The 18,900-nt window shown below is 36.6% G+C and overlaps 5 protein-coding genes, 3 non-coding genes and 1 pseudogene across 8 annotated transcripts; 5 read left to right on the forward strand and 4 right to left on the reverse strand.

Annotated features, from left to right (window-relative positions):
- Positions 1-209: 209 nt before the first annotated feature.
- LOC131063136 (NAD(P)H-quinone oxidoreductase chain 4, chloroplastic-like) lies at positions 210-1,128 on the forward strand. Its single transcript, XM_057996902.2, has one exon. The coding sequence runs from the start codon at positions 283-285 to the stop codon at positions 1,126-1,128; it is 846 nt and encodes a 281-aa protein (XP_057852885.2). The 5' UTR covers positions 210-282.
- Positions 1,129-3,095: 1,967 nt separating this feature from the next.
- Positions 3,096-4,329, forward strand: LOC131063059 (DNA-directed RNA polymerase subunit beta-like). Its single transcript, XM_057996834.2, has one exon. The coding sequence runs from the start codon at positions 3,106-3,108 to the stop codon at positions 4,327-4,329; it is 1,224 nt and encodes a 407-aa protein (XP_057852817.2). The 5' UTR covers positions 3,096-3,105.
- A 3,435-nt stretch (positions 4,330-7,764) lies between these two features.
- Positions 7,765-9,837, forward strand: LOC131063060 (photosystem I P700 chlorophyll a apoprotein A1-like; annotated as a pseudogene).
- Positions 9,838-10,397: 560 nt separating this feature from the next.
- On the reverse strand, positions 10,398-10,471 carry TRNAW-CCA (transfer RNA tryptophan (anticodon CCA)). Its single transcript has one exon. It is a non-coding gene; the product is annotated as a tRNA-Trp (tRNA).
- Positions 10,472-10,620: 149 nt separating this feature from the next.
- Positions 10,621-10,694, reverse strand: TRNAP-UGG (transfer RNA proline (anticodon UGG)). The gene has a single exon. It is a non-coding gene; the product is annotated as a tRNA-Pro (tRNA).
- A 190-nt stretch (positions 10,695-10,884) lies between these two features.
- Positions 10,885-12,208, forward strand: LOC131063076 (DNA-directed RNA polymerase subunit alpha-like). Its single transcript, XM_057996850.2, has one exon. The coding sequence runs from the start codon at positions 10,944-10,946 to the stop codon at positions 11,934-11,936; it is 993 nt and encodes a 330-aa protein (XP_057852833.2). The 5' UTR covers positions 10,885-10,943; the 3' UTR covers positions 11,937-12,208.
- A 3,788-nt stretch (positions 12,209-15,996) lies between these two features.
- On the forward strand, positions 15,997-16,069 carry TRNAF-GAA (transfer RNA phenylalanine (anticodon GAA)). The gene has a single exon. It is a non-coding gene; the product is annotated as a tRNA-Phe (tRNA).
- Positions 16,070-16,512: 443 nt separating this feature from the next.
- LOC131063061 (ATP synthase epsilon chain, chloroplastic-like) lies at positions 16,513-16,996 on the reverse strand. Its single transcript, XM_057996835.2, has one exon. The coding sequence runs from the start codon at positions 16,885-16,887 to the stop codon at positions 16,513-16,515; it is 375 nt and encodes a 124-aa protein (XP_057852818.2). The 5' UTR covers positions 16,888-16,996.
- On the reverse strand, positions 16,897-18,389 carry LOC131063062 (ATP synthase subunit beta, chloroplastic-like). The gene has a single exon (XM_057996836.2). The coding sequence runs from the start codon at positions 18,370-18,372 to the stop codon at positions 16,897-16,899; it is 1,476 nt and encodes a 491-aa protein (XP_057852819.2). The 5' UTR covers positions 18,373-18,389.
- Positions 18,390-18,900: the final 511 nt, after the last annotated feature.

Here is an 18,900-nt window from a genome sequence, read left to right on the forward strand (position 1 = left end):
TTGTCCAACGGATTTCTTAAGCGTACGTGTTTATTTATGGCATGAAACAACGCGCAGTATGGGTCTATCTTACTGATCCATGAAAAAAGAAAGATAGTTAGATTCATCCCATACATATTTTTCATTGGGTCTATCTTACTGATCCATGAAAAAAGAAAGATAGTTAGATTCATCCCATACATATTTTTCATTCTCTTTTTCCTCTTTCACTGATCAAAACCCATACTCGACCCAAAATTGAAAGCATGGGTTTTGATATCGAAAGTCTCTTTTCTCTTCATTATGAGTAATTTACCTTGGTTAACAATAATTGTTATTTTGCCCATATCTGCGGGGTTATTAATCCCATTATTTCCCCATAAAGGAAATAAAATGATTCGATGGTATACTCTAGGTATTTGCTTATTAGATCTTCTTTTAATGACCTATATATTCCGTTATCATTATCATTTTGATAATTCATTAATCCAATTGGAGGAGGATTATAACTGGATAAATCTTATCCATTTTCATTGGAAACTGGGAATTGATGGATTTTCCATTGGACTTATTTTATTAACGGGATTTGTAACTACTTTAGCTACTTTAGCTGCTTGGCCAGTTACTCGGAATCCGCGATTATTGCATTTCTTGATGTTGGCAATGTACAGTGGCCAATTGGGGTTATTTGCTTCTCGAGATATTCTACTTTTCTTTCTCATGTGGGAGTTGGAACTAATTCTTGTTTACCTACTTTTATCCATGTGGGGGGGAAAAAGACGTCTATATTCGGCCACAAAATTTCTTTTGTATACTGTCGGTGGTTCCATTTTTATCTTAATGGGAGCTTTAAGTATGGGTCTCTATGGATCTCATGGACCAACCTTTGATTTTGAATTATTAGCTAAAAAAGATTATCCCATCACACTTGAAATACTATTATATTTAGGGTTTTTGATCGCTTATGCAATAAAATTGCCAATCTTCCCTTTACATACCTGGTTACCAGATACTCATGGGGAAGCACATTATAGTACATGTATGCTTTTGGCCGGAGTTCTATTGAAAATGGGGGGATATGGGTTGATTCGGATCAATATGGAATTGCTACCTCATGCTCATTCTTTGTTTTCACCATGGTTGATATAAACCCTCTTGATTGATTGATCCACTGTAGTAATGAAAAAGATTTATCCAAATTCGATCGAATCGATCGAGGATATCATCATCTGATAGACTGGTCCAAGACAATTTACTAATTGGCCACCCTGAGATGTCACAAAACTTTTCTTTAGCCAAAAAGAAAAGAATTGCTCTAATCAGAGCTATTGGGTTTAATTCATTGGTAATGAGATCGGTAATGAATAAATCATCTAGCATTTTGGCCCTAACCACGAGAGGTTTCATTTTAACATGCAGAAAAAAACCTAAAAAAGAAAAAGAAGTCTTGGATAATTGAAGACTGCATATCCTATACAGTTGAAACCAAAGATGAAAATAGTATTGCCAAAAATGAAACAGATGATATCTACATTTTTTCACTTGAAGGTGCGTACCCTTTAGAGCCATAAGGGATCTTTCTCCATATCTCACATAATGGATGAAAGAATCCTTCAACAACCAGATCTTTTTTGTTGAAATTTTACGGGGAAATAGAACAACATCTTTGATCTTTTTATCAAAATGAGTTCGATCGGGAAAAGATCCATATAACAACGATTGTGAATTAAAAAATCATTTAATAAGAGGAATTAAAAACGATTCGCATTCATACACATAAGAATTCCAAAGGAACAGGGAGAACCTCGTATTTTCTATCTGTGTAATCAGAGCTTTCTGCAAATTTTCTCGACTAAAACTATTTTTCCATTCATGGAGAATGGATCGTAATAAATGCAAAGAAGGAGCATCTTGAATCCAGCGATGAAAAATTCGAACCAAAATTTCCGGATGAATTGAGTAGGGAACTCGTATATCTGATATATAATTGGAATGCGGTAACTTATCCTCCATAAGAGGAAATAGGCAATGGATGGATCAGAGACTATTCCACCCATTCATTCCTTCTATGAAATGTTTTGATCGCATTGCGAACGAAACTTCCAAGACAATTGTAAAACCTTCTAGTATCGATTTAGAATAAAAATTCTTATTGCATTCAATCAATTTATTTGGATCGGAATTCCCGAATAAACTAATGGAATTAGTTTGTTTACGCATCTGACGAATTGAACGTTTTACAGTTAGGAAACTCAAAAAATTAAAAACTAAAATTTCCGTTGGTTTGGAGGAACCAGATCTATCTAAATGATGATCATGAGCAATTGCGTAAAGATCTTCCCGAAAAAAAAGCGGATATAAAAAGAATTGTTGCCAAGATTTATGTTTGTTTTCATTTCTTTGGAATTCACCCATTTTTTAAAAACCCCCGGACCCAAGAATAACCTCTTGGATTATTAAATGATACATGGTGCGATCTAGTTAGGACATAATAGAAAATATCTATCTGATAATTTTCTTCACATAGATCTTCATTCGTCATGAGGAAGAACGAAAATCTTTTATTTTGGCATTTTTTTTTACTGAATAGAAATGAGAGAATCTTGCATATTTCAATTTAATAATAGCTTCCAGAAGGAACCCTGTCTCTATATTGCAACAATTGGATATACGGATTATGGGGAAATTAATTTCATTTGAGCATACCATTGAGATAATATGTCATACCTCATTCCTCATTCCGCTTCGAAAAAAAGGAACTCCTATTAATCCAACAAACAGAGTAAATATTCCCAATATAACTAAAGGAAATAGCATTGCCTTGCTCGATTCTTTCGGATATGCAAAAGATCCTTTATAAAAGAAAGGATAAGTGACAACCAAACCTCTGTTCTTTTTGTACAATCCTTCCATCTTATTCAAAATTTGAAATGCTTCTTTGGAAAAGGAATTATTCCTTCCTATAATTTGATTCGACATAGAATCTGCTCTCGTTCTATTTAATATCCTGGATTCCTCCTCTCCCCACATAGAAGTCGAATATAATGTAATATGGTTGTTATATGAATTAACTAAATTTACGCGGAAGTCCCTTTTATCGAGCGTAATGATGCGAATCGTGCTTTAATGGGTTCTAATATGCAGCGTCAAGCAGTTCCACTTGTTCAACCTGAGAAGTGTATTGTCGGAACTGGATTGGAGGGTCAAGCAGCTCTAGATTCAGGAAGTGTAGCTATAGCTAAGCAAGGGGGAAAAATAAAGTATATTGATGGTGAAAATATCACCATAACTTCATCTGTTGCTCGAAACAATATAGAAACAGAATTGATTCTATATCAACGTTCTAATAGCGATACTTGTATGCATCAAAAACCCCGAGTTCGCCAAGGGGAGTATGTAAAGAGGGGACAAATTATAGCAGATAGTGCAGCTACAGCAGGGGGAGAACTTTCTTTGGGAAAAAACATCTTAGTGGCCTATATGCCATGGGAAGGATACAATTTTGAAGATGCAATACTTATTAGTGAACGTCTGGTATATCAAGACATTTTTACTTCTTTCCAGATCGTAAGATACGAAATTGGAGTTTATTTTACGAACCAGGGCCCTGAAGTAATAACTAGAGAAATACCTCATTTAGATGCTTACTTACTTCATCATCTGGACGAAAACGGCCTTGTAATGATAGGATCTTGGATAGAAACAGGTGATGTATTAGTAGGTAAATTGATACTGGAAGCAGAAGAAGACTCACTATTAAATACTCCAGAAGGAAAATTATTACAAGCTTTATTTGATATTAAGGCACCTACTGGAAAAGAAAATTGTTTTAGAGTCCCTAAAGGTGTAAAAGGTCGAGTTATCGATGTGAGATGCTTTCAGGAGTTTGAGGAAGATGATTATCTCGGCGATATTGTAGAAAAAGTTCATGTATATATTTTACAAAAACGTAAAATACAAGTAGGCGATAAAGTAGCTGGAAGGCATGGTAATAAAGGTATTATTTCAAAAAATTTGCCCAGGCAAGATATGCCTTATTTACAGAATGGAACACCAGTGGACATGGTATTAAATCCATTAGGGGTACCTTCACGAATGAATGTAGGACAGATCTTTGAATGTTCACTTTGTCCACATCTGCTCGCGCAGACACTTCCCTCTGAGGCGGAACGCTCCCCTACCGATGCATTTTTTATTACATCCCACAGCTTTAGCAGATCGCTTAGTCCCAATCATCTTCGGTGCAAGAGCGCTCGAGCAGTAAGCTATTATGCACTCTTTCAAGGATCGCTGCTTCTAGGCGAACCTCCTAGCTGTCTTTGCACTCCTACCTCCTTCATCACTCAGTGATCATTTAGGGGCCTTAGCTAGTGATCTGGGCTGTTTCCCTCTCGACGATGAAGCTTATCCCCCATTGTCTCACTGGCTGACCCTTGTTTATCTCTAGTATTCAGAGTTTGTCTCCATTTGGTACTGCTCACGTAGCCAGCACCGAAACAGTGCTTTACCCCTAGAAGATCCAGTCAACCGCTGTGCCTCAACGCATTTCGGGGAGAACCAGCTAGCTCTGGGTTCGAGTGGCATTTCACCCCTAACCACAACTCATCCGCTGATTTTTCAACATCAGTCGGTTCGGACCTCTACTTAGCTTCACCTAAGCTTCATCCTGGTCATGGATAGATCACCCAGGTTTGGGTCCATAAGCAGTGACAATTCAATTGCCCTATGAAGACTCGCTCTCGCTACGGTTCCGGTGGGTTCCCTTAACCAAGCCACTACTTATAAGTCACCGGCTCATTCTTCAATAGGCACGTGGTCAGATCTCCTCCCACTGCTTGAGATGAGAAACAGGCAGGCGATCGGATCTCCTCCCACTGCTTGAAGGAGAACGGGAAGTGACTTTGGGTTTTGTTGATCTATTGCGTGATGATTTTATTGAAAAAGACCGAAGTCGTGGTATTTATTTCACTCAAGATTGGGTCTCTATGCCGGGTGTTCTGCCTGTAGCTTCAGGAGGTATTCACCTTTGGCATATGCCTGCTCTGACTGAGATCTTTGGGGATGATTTCGTATTACAGTTCGGTGGAGGGACTTTGGGGCACCCTTGGGGAAATGCACCTAGTGCAGTGGCTAATCGGGTCGCTTTAGAAGCTTGTGTACAAGCTCGTAATGAAGGACATGATCTTGCACGTGAAGGTAATGAAGTGATCCACGAAGCTACTAAATGGAGCCCTGAACTAGCTGCCGCTTGTGAAGTGAGGCACCTTACTGCTAAGTTTAGCTTTTATGGAAGCTTTAACTATTTATGGATTAGTTGTAGCTCTGGCACTTTTATTTGCTAATCCATTTGTTTGATCTCGGAGACCAAAATCCATATTCTTTGGGATTTTAAAGACCCCCCTCTATCAATTTTCTTGTTCAGCCAATAGGGGGGGGGCTGATCCAAAATAGTGGACTTATACTTCACTTGTTTCGGTCAGAAAGATTTGCGACACTCGGAGAAGTAGATAGATAGAACAAAGTTTTTTTTCATAATTGTCTCAATCAAATATTTAGATGTTAATAACGATCCAACCTTTGCCTATTCGAGGATCAGAAAAGTATCATAAAGATTGCTCTGATGGATTATACTGATTGATTTGTTATTTTAATAGGACTAACTAATAATTAAAAACTTACCTTCATTAGAAAAAATCCCCCTCGCAATACGGGGATATAATAATAGATAAAACGAAAAAAAAGAATGAATTCTTTTGTTCGGGTGAGAAAGGTGCCGAAGCTTTTACCTCAATTTGGATTGCAGGCTGCAACTCGCCTGTATGAAGTAGGAATCGCTAGTAATCGCCGGTCAGCCATACGACGGTGAATTCATTCTCGGGCCTTGTACACACCGCCCGTCACACTAGGGAAGTGTGCCATGCTCGAAGTCATTATCTTAACCGCAAGGAGGGAGATGCCCAAGGCACGTCTAGTGACTGGAGTGAAGTCATAACAAGGTAGCCGTACTGGAAGGTGCGGCTGGATTACCTCCTTTTCAGGGAGAGCTAATGCTTGTTGAGCTCATACACTGTTACGCTTGCGAAAGAGAGCGAGTGACACGAGGATCCATCTGCAAGAGATGGAGTCTTTTGTTGTTTATCGGTAGTGAAGTTCGCTACTTGATAGTCACGTAAGTAAGAATGAAGTTCATAAGTAAGCTCATTTTCCCAGGTCGAGACAAGTTGATAGGCTCCTATTTTCTGTGTTTGTTTTAGTTTAATATTGAATTTGAAATAGAGAAATTATTTCAATAATTTCTCTATTTCTCTTTTTTTAAGAGGTAAAAATCATACTTAATCATACTTATAAAAACATTGTTAAGTTAAGTTTCACTATTTGCTAAGCAAGGGGGAAAAATAAAGTATATTGATTATTCTTTTTTTTTAGTTTTTATTAATGAGTGAAAACTTCACATAATAAACAAGTTTTCATTCATTAATAAAGAAGGAAGAAAAAAAAAACACACACACACAAATAAGGTCTCAAAAAAGGCAAGCGAGCAAGAGGATTTCTTTTGCTTTTGGCAGGCATCCCCTACTACTGGGGAGGCCTACTGGGCTATTAGCTCAGTGGTAGAGCGCGCCCCTGATAATTGCGTCGTTGTGCCTGGGCTGTGAAGGCTATCAGCCACATGGATAGTTCAATGTGCTCATCAACGCCTGACCCAGAGATGTGGATCATCCAAGGCACATTAGCATGGCGTACTCCTTTTGTTCGAACCAGGGTTTGAAACTGACTTTCTTATTAGAAGGATAGATGGGGTGATTAAGGTGAGATCGAATGTAGATAAAATTTTCTATTCATTCGTGGGATCTGGGCGGTCCTGGGTAGCCAATTTGGCTACTTTTTTCTCGAGAATCCATACATATCTTATCAGTGTATGGAAGGCTATCTCTCGAGCACAGGCTGAAGTTCTTATTTATAAGCCTAAATGTGTAAAATAAGCACCTAATAATGCATCTTCACAGACCAAGAACTACAAGATCACCTTTTATTCTAAGGTGACAGAGGGATCATATCATTCGAGTCTTTTCATGCTTTTTTCATAGGATGCGGGAAAGAAATCTATAGTATAGGATTCTTGTCCGGCCGGGATACTTTTTATAGTTATAAGAAGAAGAGAAAAAAGAGTGGAAGTAAATACTTCCTTGGTCTTCGACTCGCTCAATCACTATGAACAATTCCCAGATCAGTACATTAGGAAATCGTTATTCGTCTCCTAATGAACGATGAGAAAAGTAGGATCGAAAAAGGATCTTGGAGTGTCTGGGATTGGGTTAGGAGGATCTTATTAACGCCTCCTTTTCTCTTCTCATCCAATTTTTGACTTCTTTTCTTGCCCTTGGCGAAGAAGAAGGAAGGGGAACAAGTACACTTGGAGAGCGCAGTACAGTGGAAAATTGTATGCTGTGTTTGGGAAGGATGAGTCGCTCCTGAATGAAGAGAGAGCTGATTCTCACGTAATCATAGGTGCGATGATTTACTTCACGGGCGAGGTCTCTGGTTCAAGCCCAGGATAGCCCACCCATTATGCGCTATGTAGTAGGATTGTTGTCTGCTTCATTTGACATCTATGGGGATATAGCTCAGTTGGTAGAGCTCCGCTCTTGCAATCGGGTCGTTGCGATTATGGGTTGGATGTCTGATTGTTTAGGCGGTAATGATAGTATTTTTTACCTGAACCAGTGGCTCACTTTTTTTCAGTAATGGGGGAAAGGACCGTAACATGCCACTGAAAACTGGGAAATAAAGAGAGGAACGAGTTCAGAATATATCTTTTTTTTTTATTCGGCGGGTTTTTTCTCATGTCTCGTCTGGAAAGAGGAGAACTCAATGACCATTCGTTCATCGGAACCAGAAGTAAAGATCATAGTGGATAGGGATCCTGTTAAAACCTCTTTTGAAAAATGGGCTAAACCCGGTCATTTCTCAAAGACACTAGCCAAGGGACCTAATACTACCACCTGGATCTGGAACCTACATGCTGATGCTCACGATTTTGATAGCCATACCAATAATTTGGAAGAGATCTCCCGCAAAGTATTTAATGCTCATTTTGGTCAATTAGCAATAATATTTATTTGGCTAAGTGGGATGTACTTTCACGGCGCTCACTTCTCCAATTATGAAGCATGGCTAGGCGATCCTACTCACATTAAACCCAGTGCTCAGGTAGTTTGGCCGATAGTAGGCCAAGAAATTTTGAATGGAGATGTGGGTGGAGGTTTTTGAGGAATACAAATAACCTCTGGGTTCTTCCAGATTTGGCGAGCATCCGGAATAACTAGTGAATTGCAACTTTACTGCACCGCAATTGGTGCATTGATCTTTGCAGCGTTAATGCTTTTTGCTGGTTGGTTCCATTATCACAAAGCTGCTCCAAAATTGACTTGGTTCCAAGATGTAGAATCCATGTTGAACCACCATTTAGCAGGGTTACTAGGACTTGGCTCTCTATCTTGGGCAGGACACCAAATACACGTTTCTTTACCTATTAATCAACTCTTAGATGCTGGAGTGGACCCTAAAGAGATACCACTTCCTCACGAGTTTATTTTAAATCGTGAGCTTTTAGCTCAACTTTATCCCAGTTTCACTAAGGGATTGACCCCATTTTTCACCCTAAATTGGTCGGAATATTCAGATTTTTTGACTTTTCGCGGAGGACTCAACCAAGTAACGAGGGGTCTGTGGCTGACCGATACTGCACACCACCATTTGGCTATTGTAGTTCTTTTTCTAATCACTGGTCATATGTATAGAACCAATTGGGTTATTGGTCATAACCTCAAGGATATTTTGGAATCTCATAAAGGTCCATTTACAGGGGAAGGACATAAAGGTCTTTACGAGATCTTAACTACTTCATGGCATGCTCAATTAGCTCTTAACCTAGCTATGTTAGGGTCTTTAACTATTGTCGTAGCTCACCATATGTATTCTATGCCTCCCTATCCATATCTAGCTACTGACTATGGTACCCAACTGTCTCTGTTCACGCACCATATGTGGATTGGTGGATTTCTCATAGTTGGCGCTGCTGCACATGCAGCTATTTTTATGGTAAGAGACTATGATCCGACTACTCAATACAACAATCTTTTAGACCATGTTCTGAGACATCGTGATGCAATCGTATCACACCTCAACTGGGCATGTATTTTCTTAGGTTTCCATAGTTTTGGTCTATATATTCATAATGATACTATGAGTGCTTTAGGATGTCCTAAACATATGTTTTCAGATACTGCTATACAATTACAACCTATCTTTGCTCAATGGGTACAAAACACTCATTCTTTAGCACCCAGTTTAACAGCTCCTGATGCAACAGCAAGCACCAGCTTAACCTGGGGAGGCGGCGATTTGGTAGCAGTAGGTGCCAAAGTGGCTTTGTTACCTATTCCATTAGGAACTGCGGATTTTTTAGTACACCATATTCATGCATTTACTATCCATGTGACTGTATTAATATTACTGAAAGGTGTTTTATTTGCTCGCAGTTCTCGTTTAATACCCGATAAAGAGAATCTTGGTTTTCATTTTCCTTGCGATGGGCCTGGTAGAGGAGGAACATGTCAAGTATCTACCTGGGATCATGTCTTCCTAGGATTATTCTGGATGTACAATGCAATTTCGGTAGTAATATTTCATTTTAGTTGGAAAATGTAGTCTGACGTTTGGGGTAGTATAAGTGATCAGGGAGTGGTAACTCATATTACAGGAGGAAACTTTGCACAGAGTTCCATTACAATTAACGGGTGGCTTCGTGACTTTCTATGGGCACAAGCTTCTCAAGTAATCCAACAATTTGCTTAGTTGATACAGATTGTGACCCAGATCTCGTGGATATCCCAATCCCAGCCAATGATGATGGTAGAGGACCAATCCGCCTGAATAAAAATTGAGGTAATTGCCTAACAAAAATATGTATCAATCATTGCTTTTTTTCATCGATCTCTTCCATGCTTACTATAATTAGTTATTTTGGTTTTTTATTAGCTTTGCTTATTTTCACCTCAGTCCTATTCATCGGGTTAAGCAGTATACGACTTATTTGAAATAAAATAAAACCCTCAATAGGGATTGAGATTCCGAGTCAATTTGAGGTACTATGTAGATTAGCTATTAATCCTTACCTATTCTTTTTTAATAAAAAAAATATGATTGAAGTTTTGTTATCCGGAATTGTGTTAGGTCTAATTCCTATAACTTTGGCTGGATTATTTGTAACTGCATATTTACAGTACCGACGCGGTGATCAATTGGATATTTGATTTAGGACCATATTATGAAGGGGTCTCCTACTGATTCTGAAGGATCAGATTCCATTAGCTTTTTCAGTTTAAGTGACAAGAAGATCAGAAAAAAAGCAGAATCACGCTCTGTAGGATTTGAACCTACGACATCAGGTTTTGGAGACCTGCGTTCTACCAAACTGAACTAAGAGCGCTTTTTTTTTTAAGCAAAAAGGGCCTTTTTGACTCTTAAAACATTTTTGCATGTGGTATGCCTCAATCACAGATTATTGATGTTTCTTTGAATAAAAATCGCTCTATTTTTTTTTCTTTTCTTTTATAAAAAAAAACAAAGAATACTAGGTAGGGATGACAGGATTTGAACCTGCGACATTTTGTACCCAAAACAAATGCGCTACCAAGCTACGCTACATCCCTTTTAATCGTGAGTATTTTTATTCAATATTTCATATTAAAAAAAAAAAAAAAAATTGTTTTCCACATTTATCCGCCTTGATTCCCATTTGATTTCGTGAATAGACTGTATACACGGATCTATAAGATGTCTATTTATTGACATAAATACTTGATGAGAATTTATCTATGTATTCCAAAAGAAGACGTGTATAAGAATTGAATAAATTGAAAGTGAAAGAAAGGATTAAATTATTTATTTGAAATAATATTATGAATCAGAATGAAATAGCAGTCTCAATGAAGATACCAGAATTGAAGTGCGTTGAATCTAGAACAGAGAATAAGCGTTTTCATTATAGTCGTTTCACTCTATCTCCGCTTCGCAAAGGTCAAGCTAATACAATAGGCAGTGCAATAAGAAGAGTTTTACTTGGAGAAGTAGAAGGAACATGTATCACACGTGCTAAATTTCACAATATATCAAACGAATATTCCGTAATAATAGGTATTGAAGAATCAATACATGAAATTTTGATGAATCTGAAAGAAATTGTACTTCAAAGTGATGCGTACGGAATTCGAGAAGGATCTATCCATGTTGTCGGACCAAAAAAAGTAACCGCTCAAGATATCATGTTACCACCTTCTGTGAGAATAATCGATACTACACAACATATAGCTAACATAAACAAATCAATTACCTTAGATATATCATTACAAATTGAAAAAGGTCGCGGATATATTATTCAAAATCCAAATAATTACAATCCTAAGGATGAAATTTTTGCTATAGATGCTGCCTTTGTCTTTCCTATAGATGCTGCCTTTGCCCCTGTTCAAAATGTAAATTACAGTATTCACTCCTATTGGAGCGAAAATGAGACACAAGAAATTCTATTTCTTGAAATATGGACGAATGGAGGATTAGCTCCTAAAGAAACACTTTACGAAGCTTCTCGGAATTTGATTGACTTTTTCCTTCCCTTTCTAAATGCAAAGGAAGAGAACAGCGATGGAACAAACAGTCTAAGCGACGATATTACTCCTTCCTTACCTATTTTGCATATATCGACTGATACGAAGAGAATAGCTTTTGATCAAATGTATATTGACCAATTAAACTTCTCTACTAGGTTATATAATTACCTCAAAAAGGCAAATATAAATACAGTATCGGACCTTTTGAATTACAGTCGAGAAGATTTAATGAAAATAAAACATCTTGGGGAACAATCTGTCAAAGAAATCTTGGAATTTATATGAAATATTCAAATTGATTCACCGGGGAATCCGGTTTAGATTTCTAAGAGTTCTATTCAATCTCCCCATTCATTCCCTTCTTCTAAGTTCTTCTGGAATAAATCTTTGACCATTCTGTAACAATATTAGAAAATATTTGATAAAAAATATATCTAGGGAGAGACCCTTTATCTTAAAGCAACGACTCCCTAGATATATAAACAAAAGATTTCCCTCCTCTCCTATATTAAGATATTCTAAATTAGATCAAATTGGAAAAGACCTAGAGTTAAAGATTCATCGATAGGTAATGTTGCCCCAATACCTAACCAAAGAGCTACTGCGGTACCGAATAAGAATACTATTGTAGCTACTGGATGATGAAATGGATTTTGAAATTGATTCACATTCTCCAAGAAAGGGACTGTCAATAGTCCTGTAGGTACTGAAGCCATTAAAAGGACACCTAATAATTTATTAGGTACTGTACGAAGTATTTGAAATACGGGGAAAAAATACCATTCGGGTAATATTTCCGCGAAGGACTTTCTTTAACGGAATATATTATTTCATGTTATGGTGCTCCTAAAGGAGTTGTGGATACTTCTATACGAACAGCAGATGCTGGATACCTCACACGTAGACTTGTTGAAGTAGTACAACACCTCGTTGTACGTAAAGTAGATTGTGGTACTATCCAAGGTCTTTTTGTAAATCTCATTCAAGATCGAGAAACAATCAAAAATAAATTTGTTCTACAAACACTAATTGGTCGTGTATTAGCAGACGATGTATATATACACGAGAGATGTATTGCCACGCGCAATGAAGATATTGGAATTAAACTTGCCAATCAATTATATTATTTCCAAGTACAACCAATATATATACGAACCCCTTTTACTTGCAAAAGTATATATTGGATTTGTCAATTATGTTATGGTCGGAATACTACTCATAGCAACTTAATCGAATTAGGAGAAGCAGTTGGCATTATTGCAGGCCAATCAATTGGAGAACCGGGAACTCAACTAACACTAAGGACTTTTCATACTGGTGGAGTATTCACGGGTGATATTGCAGAACATGTACGAGCCCCGTTCATTGGAAAAATTGAATTCAATGAAAATTTGGCTCTTCTATTGGTTAGCAACCCTAAAAAGTTTTTAATGGGCTCCCCAAGAGCCTGATACAAATGCAAGAATCTTTTTTCAACGTTTTTTAGCTATATATCCACATTTAACTCTGGTCATTGAAGTAGATTCTTCATAAATGACTAATCTATTTTTTGATCAATCATTTTCTTGTTTGGTTTGTTAAGAATAAAACTGATTTTTCTAGTGCATAAAATATAGATTCCAATGGCTTTTGCTACTCTAACCTTCCCAACCATAATTCTTTTCAGTTAGGCACCTTCCAAGTAGGTAAGGGATTGGACCTTGCATTTAAATAAGAAAAATATATATATATATATATATAGAATGTATATATTTTTATGGATTTCTTCGTTTCTATGGTTCTTTCTCTAACGGCAAGGTCCTCTCTATACGCCGGAGCCCTAAGATATGAATTATTTGGTAACTTGTATAGTTTACCATCTCTAGCTCTACTCTTCCCCCCGAATTGTCAAGTAAGAAAAACTTTAATAATAATATTTATAGGTACAATAACAACATGTAATTGTGAGAGTTGGCAAGGTAGCTGACCTTTTGTCCGTTCTCGCAGCAATAAAAACATAATCTCTTTATGTTTTTTCAATTTGCATTATTTCCTCGCTCAATGGATTGATGACCATTCACTACCAATGAGGAAGTCCTTTTCATCCCACATCAAGGTGATTGGATTTGCACCAATGGAAACCATAAATTTCATCCCCGGTAAGAGTAGATGATAGATCTGTACTTTTTAACAGAAGGAAAGTTCTTCTTGTTAGAGCGATTTCCTGGTCCGTTTCAGCTTCTGATCTAAACAAGTCGCACATACACCCTGGCACATACTCCTTTACGCTGAGGGCATCCTCTAAGAGCAGGAGATTTTGTTCTATTTTCTATTGGCTGTCTCGCGTTTCTAATAAGTTGTTGAATAGTAGGCACTTTGAATTATATTTGAATTTGAATGGTTCGGATTGATCCTAACCAACTATATAAATGTTGAGATAAATGCTATGCCATTCAATAATTATTCTGTATTTTAATAAAGTAGTTACTACTTTATATGATTAAATAGTTCAATATTCCTATTGATCTATGCCGCCTTATAGATAGAATATATATATCAATATCAATACATTTTTATTATCAGATAATTTACATTAATTGATCTAATAGATGTAGGATCCAACATTTTTTTCTTTTTTAATTCAATAGAACCCGGTACCCAAATCAGAATATCTTAAAAACAGAATTTTCTATGTAGTCCTATTCTATCATATAGAATTCACAATTTTCTTTTTCTATCTCGTCACTTATGTAGAGCTCTTTATAAAGTTCCAAGATGGCTTCTTCCTTCCCGCCATACCAATAGAAATATGTATAATACTCCTCCGAGTACTTGAAAAATGCTAAGATATTCTTATAGTTGAAAATATCTTTGGAATTTAGACCCATAGCCAATAAGAAAAGCAACACAGAAAAAAAAAAAATTCTGCTTACACGAATCCATATCTTTTTTGTTTTTTTCTTGATCTCTAATCTTGATCTTCCTCCCCAATCTGAAATTATTGTGCCAATATAGATAATGTTTCCCGACGGTTTTCGTTCCCAAGTGTAATAAATACCGGGACTTCTTAATATTTGATTGACCACGACTCTGTAATTTCCATTTATTACAAAAGTTCCTTTAGAATTCATTAAAGGAATATCTCCCAGATATAAAATCATCCGGTTCTTTATCTTTTCACGAGTTTTAGTTTTCTTAATCAATCTTGCTGGTACATATAATTGACAGTGATATGTAAGAGACATATATACAACATCTCTCTCTTTAATGGAAGGTTCTGTTAATTTATATTCATTCCCAAAAAGGAGAAATTTTCTTTTTTTTTTTTTACTTTCAATTTTTGAAAACTTATTGAGTTCTTCTATTAAGCCTTGCTCGATAAAACGATCAAATCCTTCAAACACCATAATGGTACGATGAGTTTATTTTTTTCCTTTTTTACACTCATATGGGTATTTTCAAAAAGAATGGCGGAATAGATAGAGTCTTTATGTTCGTTAGGTATGGTTCGATCAGTTTCGAAATAATTCAAGATTTTTTTTCCTTTTTCAAAACAGTTTGAGTCAACTGATTCGTGTTTCACTTGATCCACCGAATAATTTGAAAGTGATTTATGTTTGTCAAGAAGAAGTTCTGGAATATCCACTTGATCTTGATCTGAAGAAAAAGGTACTACAACGAATTCATATATACTTCCCGATAATACCCATAAATGAGTTGTCTCTAATATAAAATTAGACATAGGGATACTCCGGTGCATTTCTCCTGTCAAGTCAGAATATATATGTTTCTTTACTTTTTCTTTAAAGGGGGATCTTTTAGCACGAACCTCGGCAATTACTTGTTTTGATTCGACGAGTTGATTATTCTGAATGAATAGCAAACTTTCTGGCAGAATCGTTAAGTTTTGTACTTCATATTTATTATTGATAGTCACGTCTAAACTATTATGACATATATAAGCAGGATGCCCATGACAGGTACGGGTAGGATAAACCAAATTTTCATTGAATTCAATTTTTCCGGTGAACGGGGCTCGTACATGTTCTGCAATATCACCCGTGAATACTCCACCAGTATGAAAAGTCCTTAGTGTTAGTTTATTTGTAGTTCTTTCTTTCCTCTTAATTTCAGGTGAACAACCTTAAATATAGAATACCTATTCACTTTATAGATGATCCCTATAGAAAGATAAGATTGAAAAATCTTAATATTGGGCTAAAAAATCTTTCTAATTACTTCGTTCCCTATTTCTACTGATTGCGATCCTAGAGGAAATCAAATTCCACCGAGCTCAAACAAAATAACGATGACTCAAGTAAACCAAAGTCATTGTTATCTAGCTAGTATGATGCACAGGGGAACAGCTGAGATAGCTCAGTTGGTAGAGCAGAGGACTGAAAATCCTTGTGTCACCAGTTCAAATCTGGTTCCTGGCATGTATACTTTTATAAGTATGAAAAAGGATTAGTAGACCTCATTATAATAATAATATAGGTATAGATATATATCTATCAATATTTATATATTTATATTGATTGATTTAGAATAATCAGCAGTGATTCTATGTTATTGAATCAATAGGGAGTTTGTCCAAGTTATTTCAAAGGGAATAAAAACTACTTGAAATAACTCGAACTAGAGAGCAATTAAAAAATGATTATTTCTTAATAGAAAGATTGAGAGAAAATAGCTTCTACCTTAGCATTATATAAAAATAGAACTAGATCGGGGTAAAGACCAATACCTATGATTGGTAGAAAGAGACAGATCAAAATAAAAAGTTCGCGTGGTCCCGAATCCTTATTTCGTTATCCATTTACTTCCAATTTCATAAATTAATATTTCTTTATCTGAACAAAAGAGCATCAGCAGCCTCTAGTCATGTTCTAGCTCTTTTGAGAGCCACATCAGCCTCGATTGCTTGTCTCTTGCCTTCAGCTCGCGCACGATCAGTTGCAACTAGTCTAAAACTTTCTTGAGCCTCTTGAAGATCAATATCAATACCTCTTTCTACATTATTTACCAATAATGTGATTTCATTATTGTCTATCGTGGCAAAACCACCCATCAAAGCCATAGTGGACCACTGAGCATTGAGTCGTATCTTCATGACTCCTATATCCAAAGCTGTTACAAGTGCAGTATGGTTCGGTAATACACCCATTTGACCATTATTAGTAGCTAATATTATTTCTTGAACTTCTGAATCCCAAACAACTCGATTGGGAGTGACTACACGAAGGTTTAGGTTCATTTTGTTTCTTTAAATTTCTTTTAAGTTCATAGCCTTTGCGGTAGCTTCGTCAATGTTACCCACCAAATAAAAAGACTGTTTGGGTAGAACATCTAATTCTCCGGAAAGGATCATTTGAAAACCTCTAATTGTCTCTATTAGACTAACATATTTACCGAGGGAACCAGTGAATACCTCTGCTACAAAAAAGGGTTGTGACAAAAACCGTTCAATTTTTCTTGCTCTTGCCACGATTAAATGATCGTCTTCTGATAATTCGTCTAATCCAAGAATAGCTATAATATCTTGAAGTTCCTTATAACGTTGCAAAGTTTGTTTAACTCCTTGCGTAGTTTCATAATGTTCTTCACCTACAATCGAAGGTTGGAGCATAGTTGATGTGGAATCTAACGGATCTACTGCTGGATAGATCCCCTTGGCAGCTAATCCTCTCGATAGTACAGTAGTAGCATCTAAATGTGCAAATGTTGTAGCAGGAGCGGGATCAGTCAAGTCATCTACAGGTACATAAACTGCTTGAATGGAGGTTATAGATCCTTCTTTGGTAGAAGTTATTCTTTCTTGTAAAGAACCCATTTCCGTACTAAGAGTTGGCTGATAACCCACTGCGGAAGGCATTCTGCCTAATAATGCGGATACCTCTGATCCTGCTTGGACAAAGCGGAAGATATTGTCAATAAATAGGAGTACATCTTGTTTATTTACGTCTCGGAAATATTCAGCCATAGTTAAAGCAATTAAACCTACTCTCATATGAGCTCCTGGTGGTTCATTCAACTGACCATAGACCAAAGCTACTTTTGATTCTGATATATTTTGTTCATTAATGACTCCCAATTCTTTCATTTCCTTGTAAAGATCATTCCCTTCACGGGTACGTTCTCCTACTCCGCCAAATACCGAAACACCTCCATGAGCCTTAGCAATGTTGTTGATTAATTCCATAATTAACACTGTTTTACCCACTCCAGCTCCCCCAAATAATCCAATTTTTCCCCCACGGCGGTAAGGAGCTAAAAGATCCACTACTTTAATGCCTGTTTCAAAGATTGAAAATCTAGTATCCAATTGTGTAAAGGCGGGAGCAGATCTATGAATAGGAGATCTTGTGAGAGCATCTACAGGACCTAAGTCATCAACAGGTTCCCCAAGAACATTAAAAATTCTTCCAAGAGTAGTTTCACCAACTGGAACAGTAAGTGGACCTCCTGTATCAATTACTTTCATTCCTCTCATCAAACCGTCTGTAGCACTCATAGCTACAACTCTAACCTTATTATTTCCTAATAATTGTTGTACCTCACAAGTCACACTTATTGGCTGACCAGTTGTATCGTTATCCTTAACTATCAAGGAATTGTAAATTCTAGGCATATTACCTGGAGGGAAAGATACGTTGAGTACTGGGCCGATTATCTGATCAATACGTCCTGCCTTCTTTTCTACAAGTGCGGAAACCCCAAGAATAAAAGGATTGGTTCTCATAAAAAAATAAATAAAAAAAGGATATTGATTCCAATTGCTAATACTAGCAAAAAACCTAAAAAAGCACAAATGCTCCGTAATGAGTTGATCAGTCAATAATCATTTAGAGTTATAACTTACATTTACTTAGTAATCTCTTTCTTTGTAAAGTTCAACTTCGATAATGATCTAAAAATGGATTCATTATTTAAATAAATCGAAATAATTGATATTATTTCAAAATAGAGTAAAACTTATTTGATGCGATTGAGTAATAAATCGCATCAAATAAGTTTTACCTACTATTGGATTTGAACCAATGACTCTCGCCGTATGAAAGTGATACTCTAACCACTGAGTTAAGTGGGTTATTTATTATCATAGATAGAGTTGTACCTAGAAACAATTCTAGGTATAATTAGACATATAAACAATATGCCCTTAACTAGGATTTGAATGATTCAATCAAATATCATCCGTCTTGACAGAAAGTGATCTATTTTATTAGTATATCTTCAACACTAAATTGTGAAGGGCTATAGCTCAGCT

This window comes from Cryptomeria japonica, chromosome 11 (genome assembly GCF_030272615.1).
Source record: "Cryptomeria japonica chromosome 11, Sugi_1.0, whole genome shotgun sequence".
In the NCBI taxonomy this organism is placed as follows: Eukaryota; Viridiplantae; Streptophyta; class Pinopsida; order Cupressales; family Cupressaceae; genus Cryptomeria; species Cryptomeria japonica.

What these genes read in the sequence shown, in the direction of transcription:
- LOC131063136 (XM_057996902.2), top strand. Translation starts at nt 283, where the DNA reads ATGAGTAATTTACCTTGGTTAACAATAATTGTTATTTTGCCCATATCT.
- LOC131063059 (XM_057996834.2), top strand. Translation starts at nt 3,106, where the DNA reads ATGGGTTCTAATATGCAGCGTCAAGCAGTTCCACTTGTTCAACCTGAG.
- LOC131063076 (XM_057996850.2), top strand. Translation starts at nt 10,944, where the DNA reads ATGAATCAGAATGAAATAGCAGTCTCAATGAAGATACCAGAATTGAAG.
- LOC131063061 (XM_057996835.2), bottom strand. Translation starts at nt 16,887, where the DNA reads ATGAACCTAAACCTTCGTGTAGTCACTCCCAATCGAGTTGTTTGGGAT.
- LOC131063062 (XM_057996836.2), bottom strand. Translation starts at nt 18,372, where the DNA reads ATGAGAACCAATCCTTTTATTCTTGGGGTTTCCGCACTTGTAGAAAAG.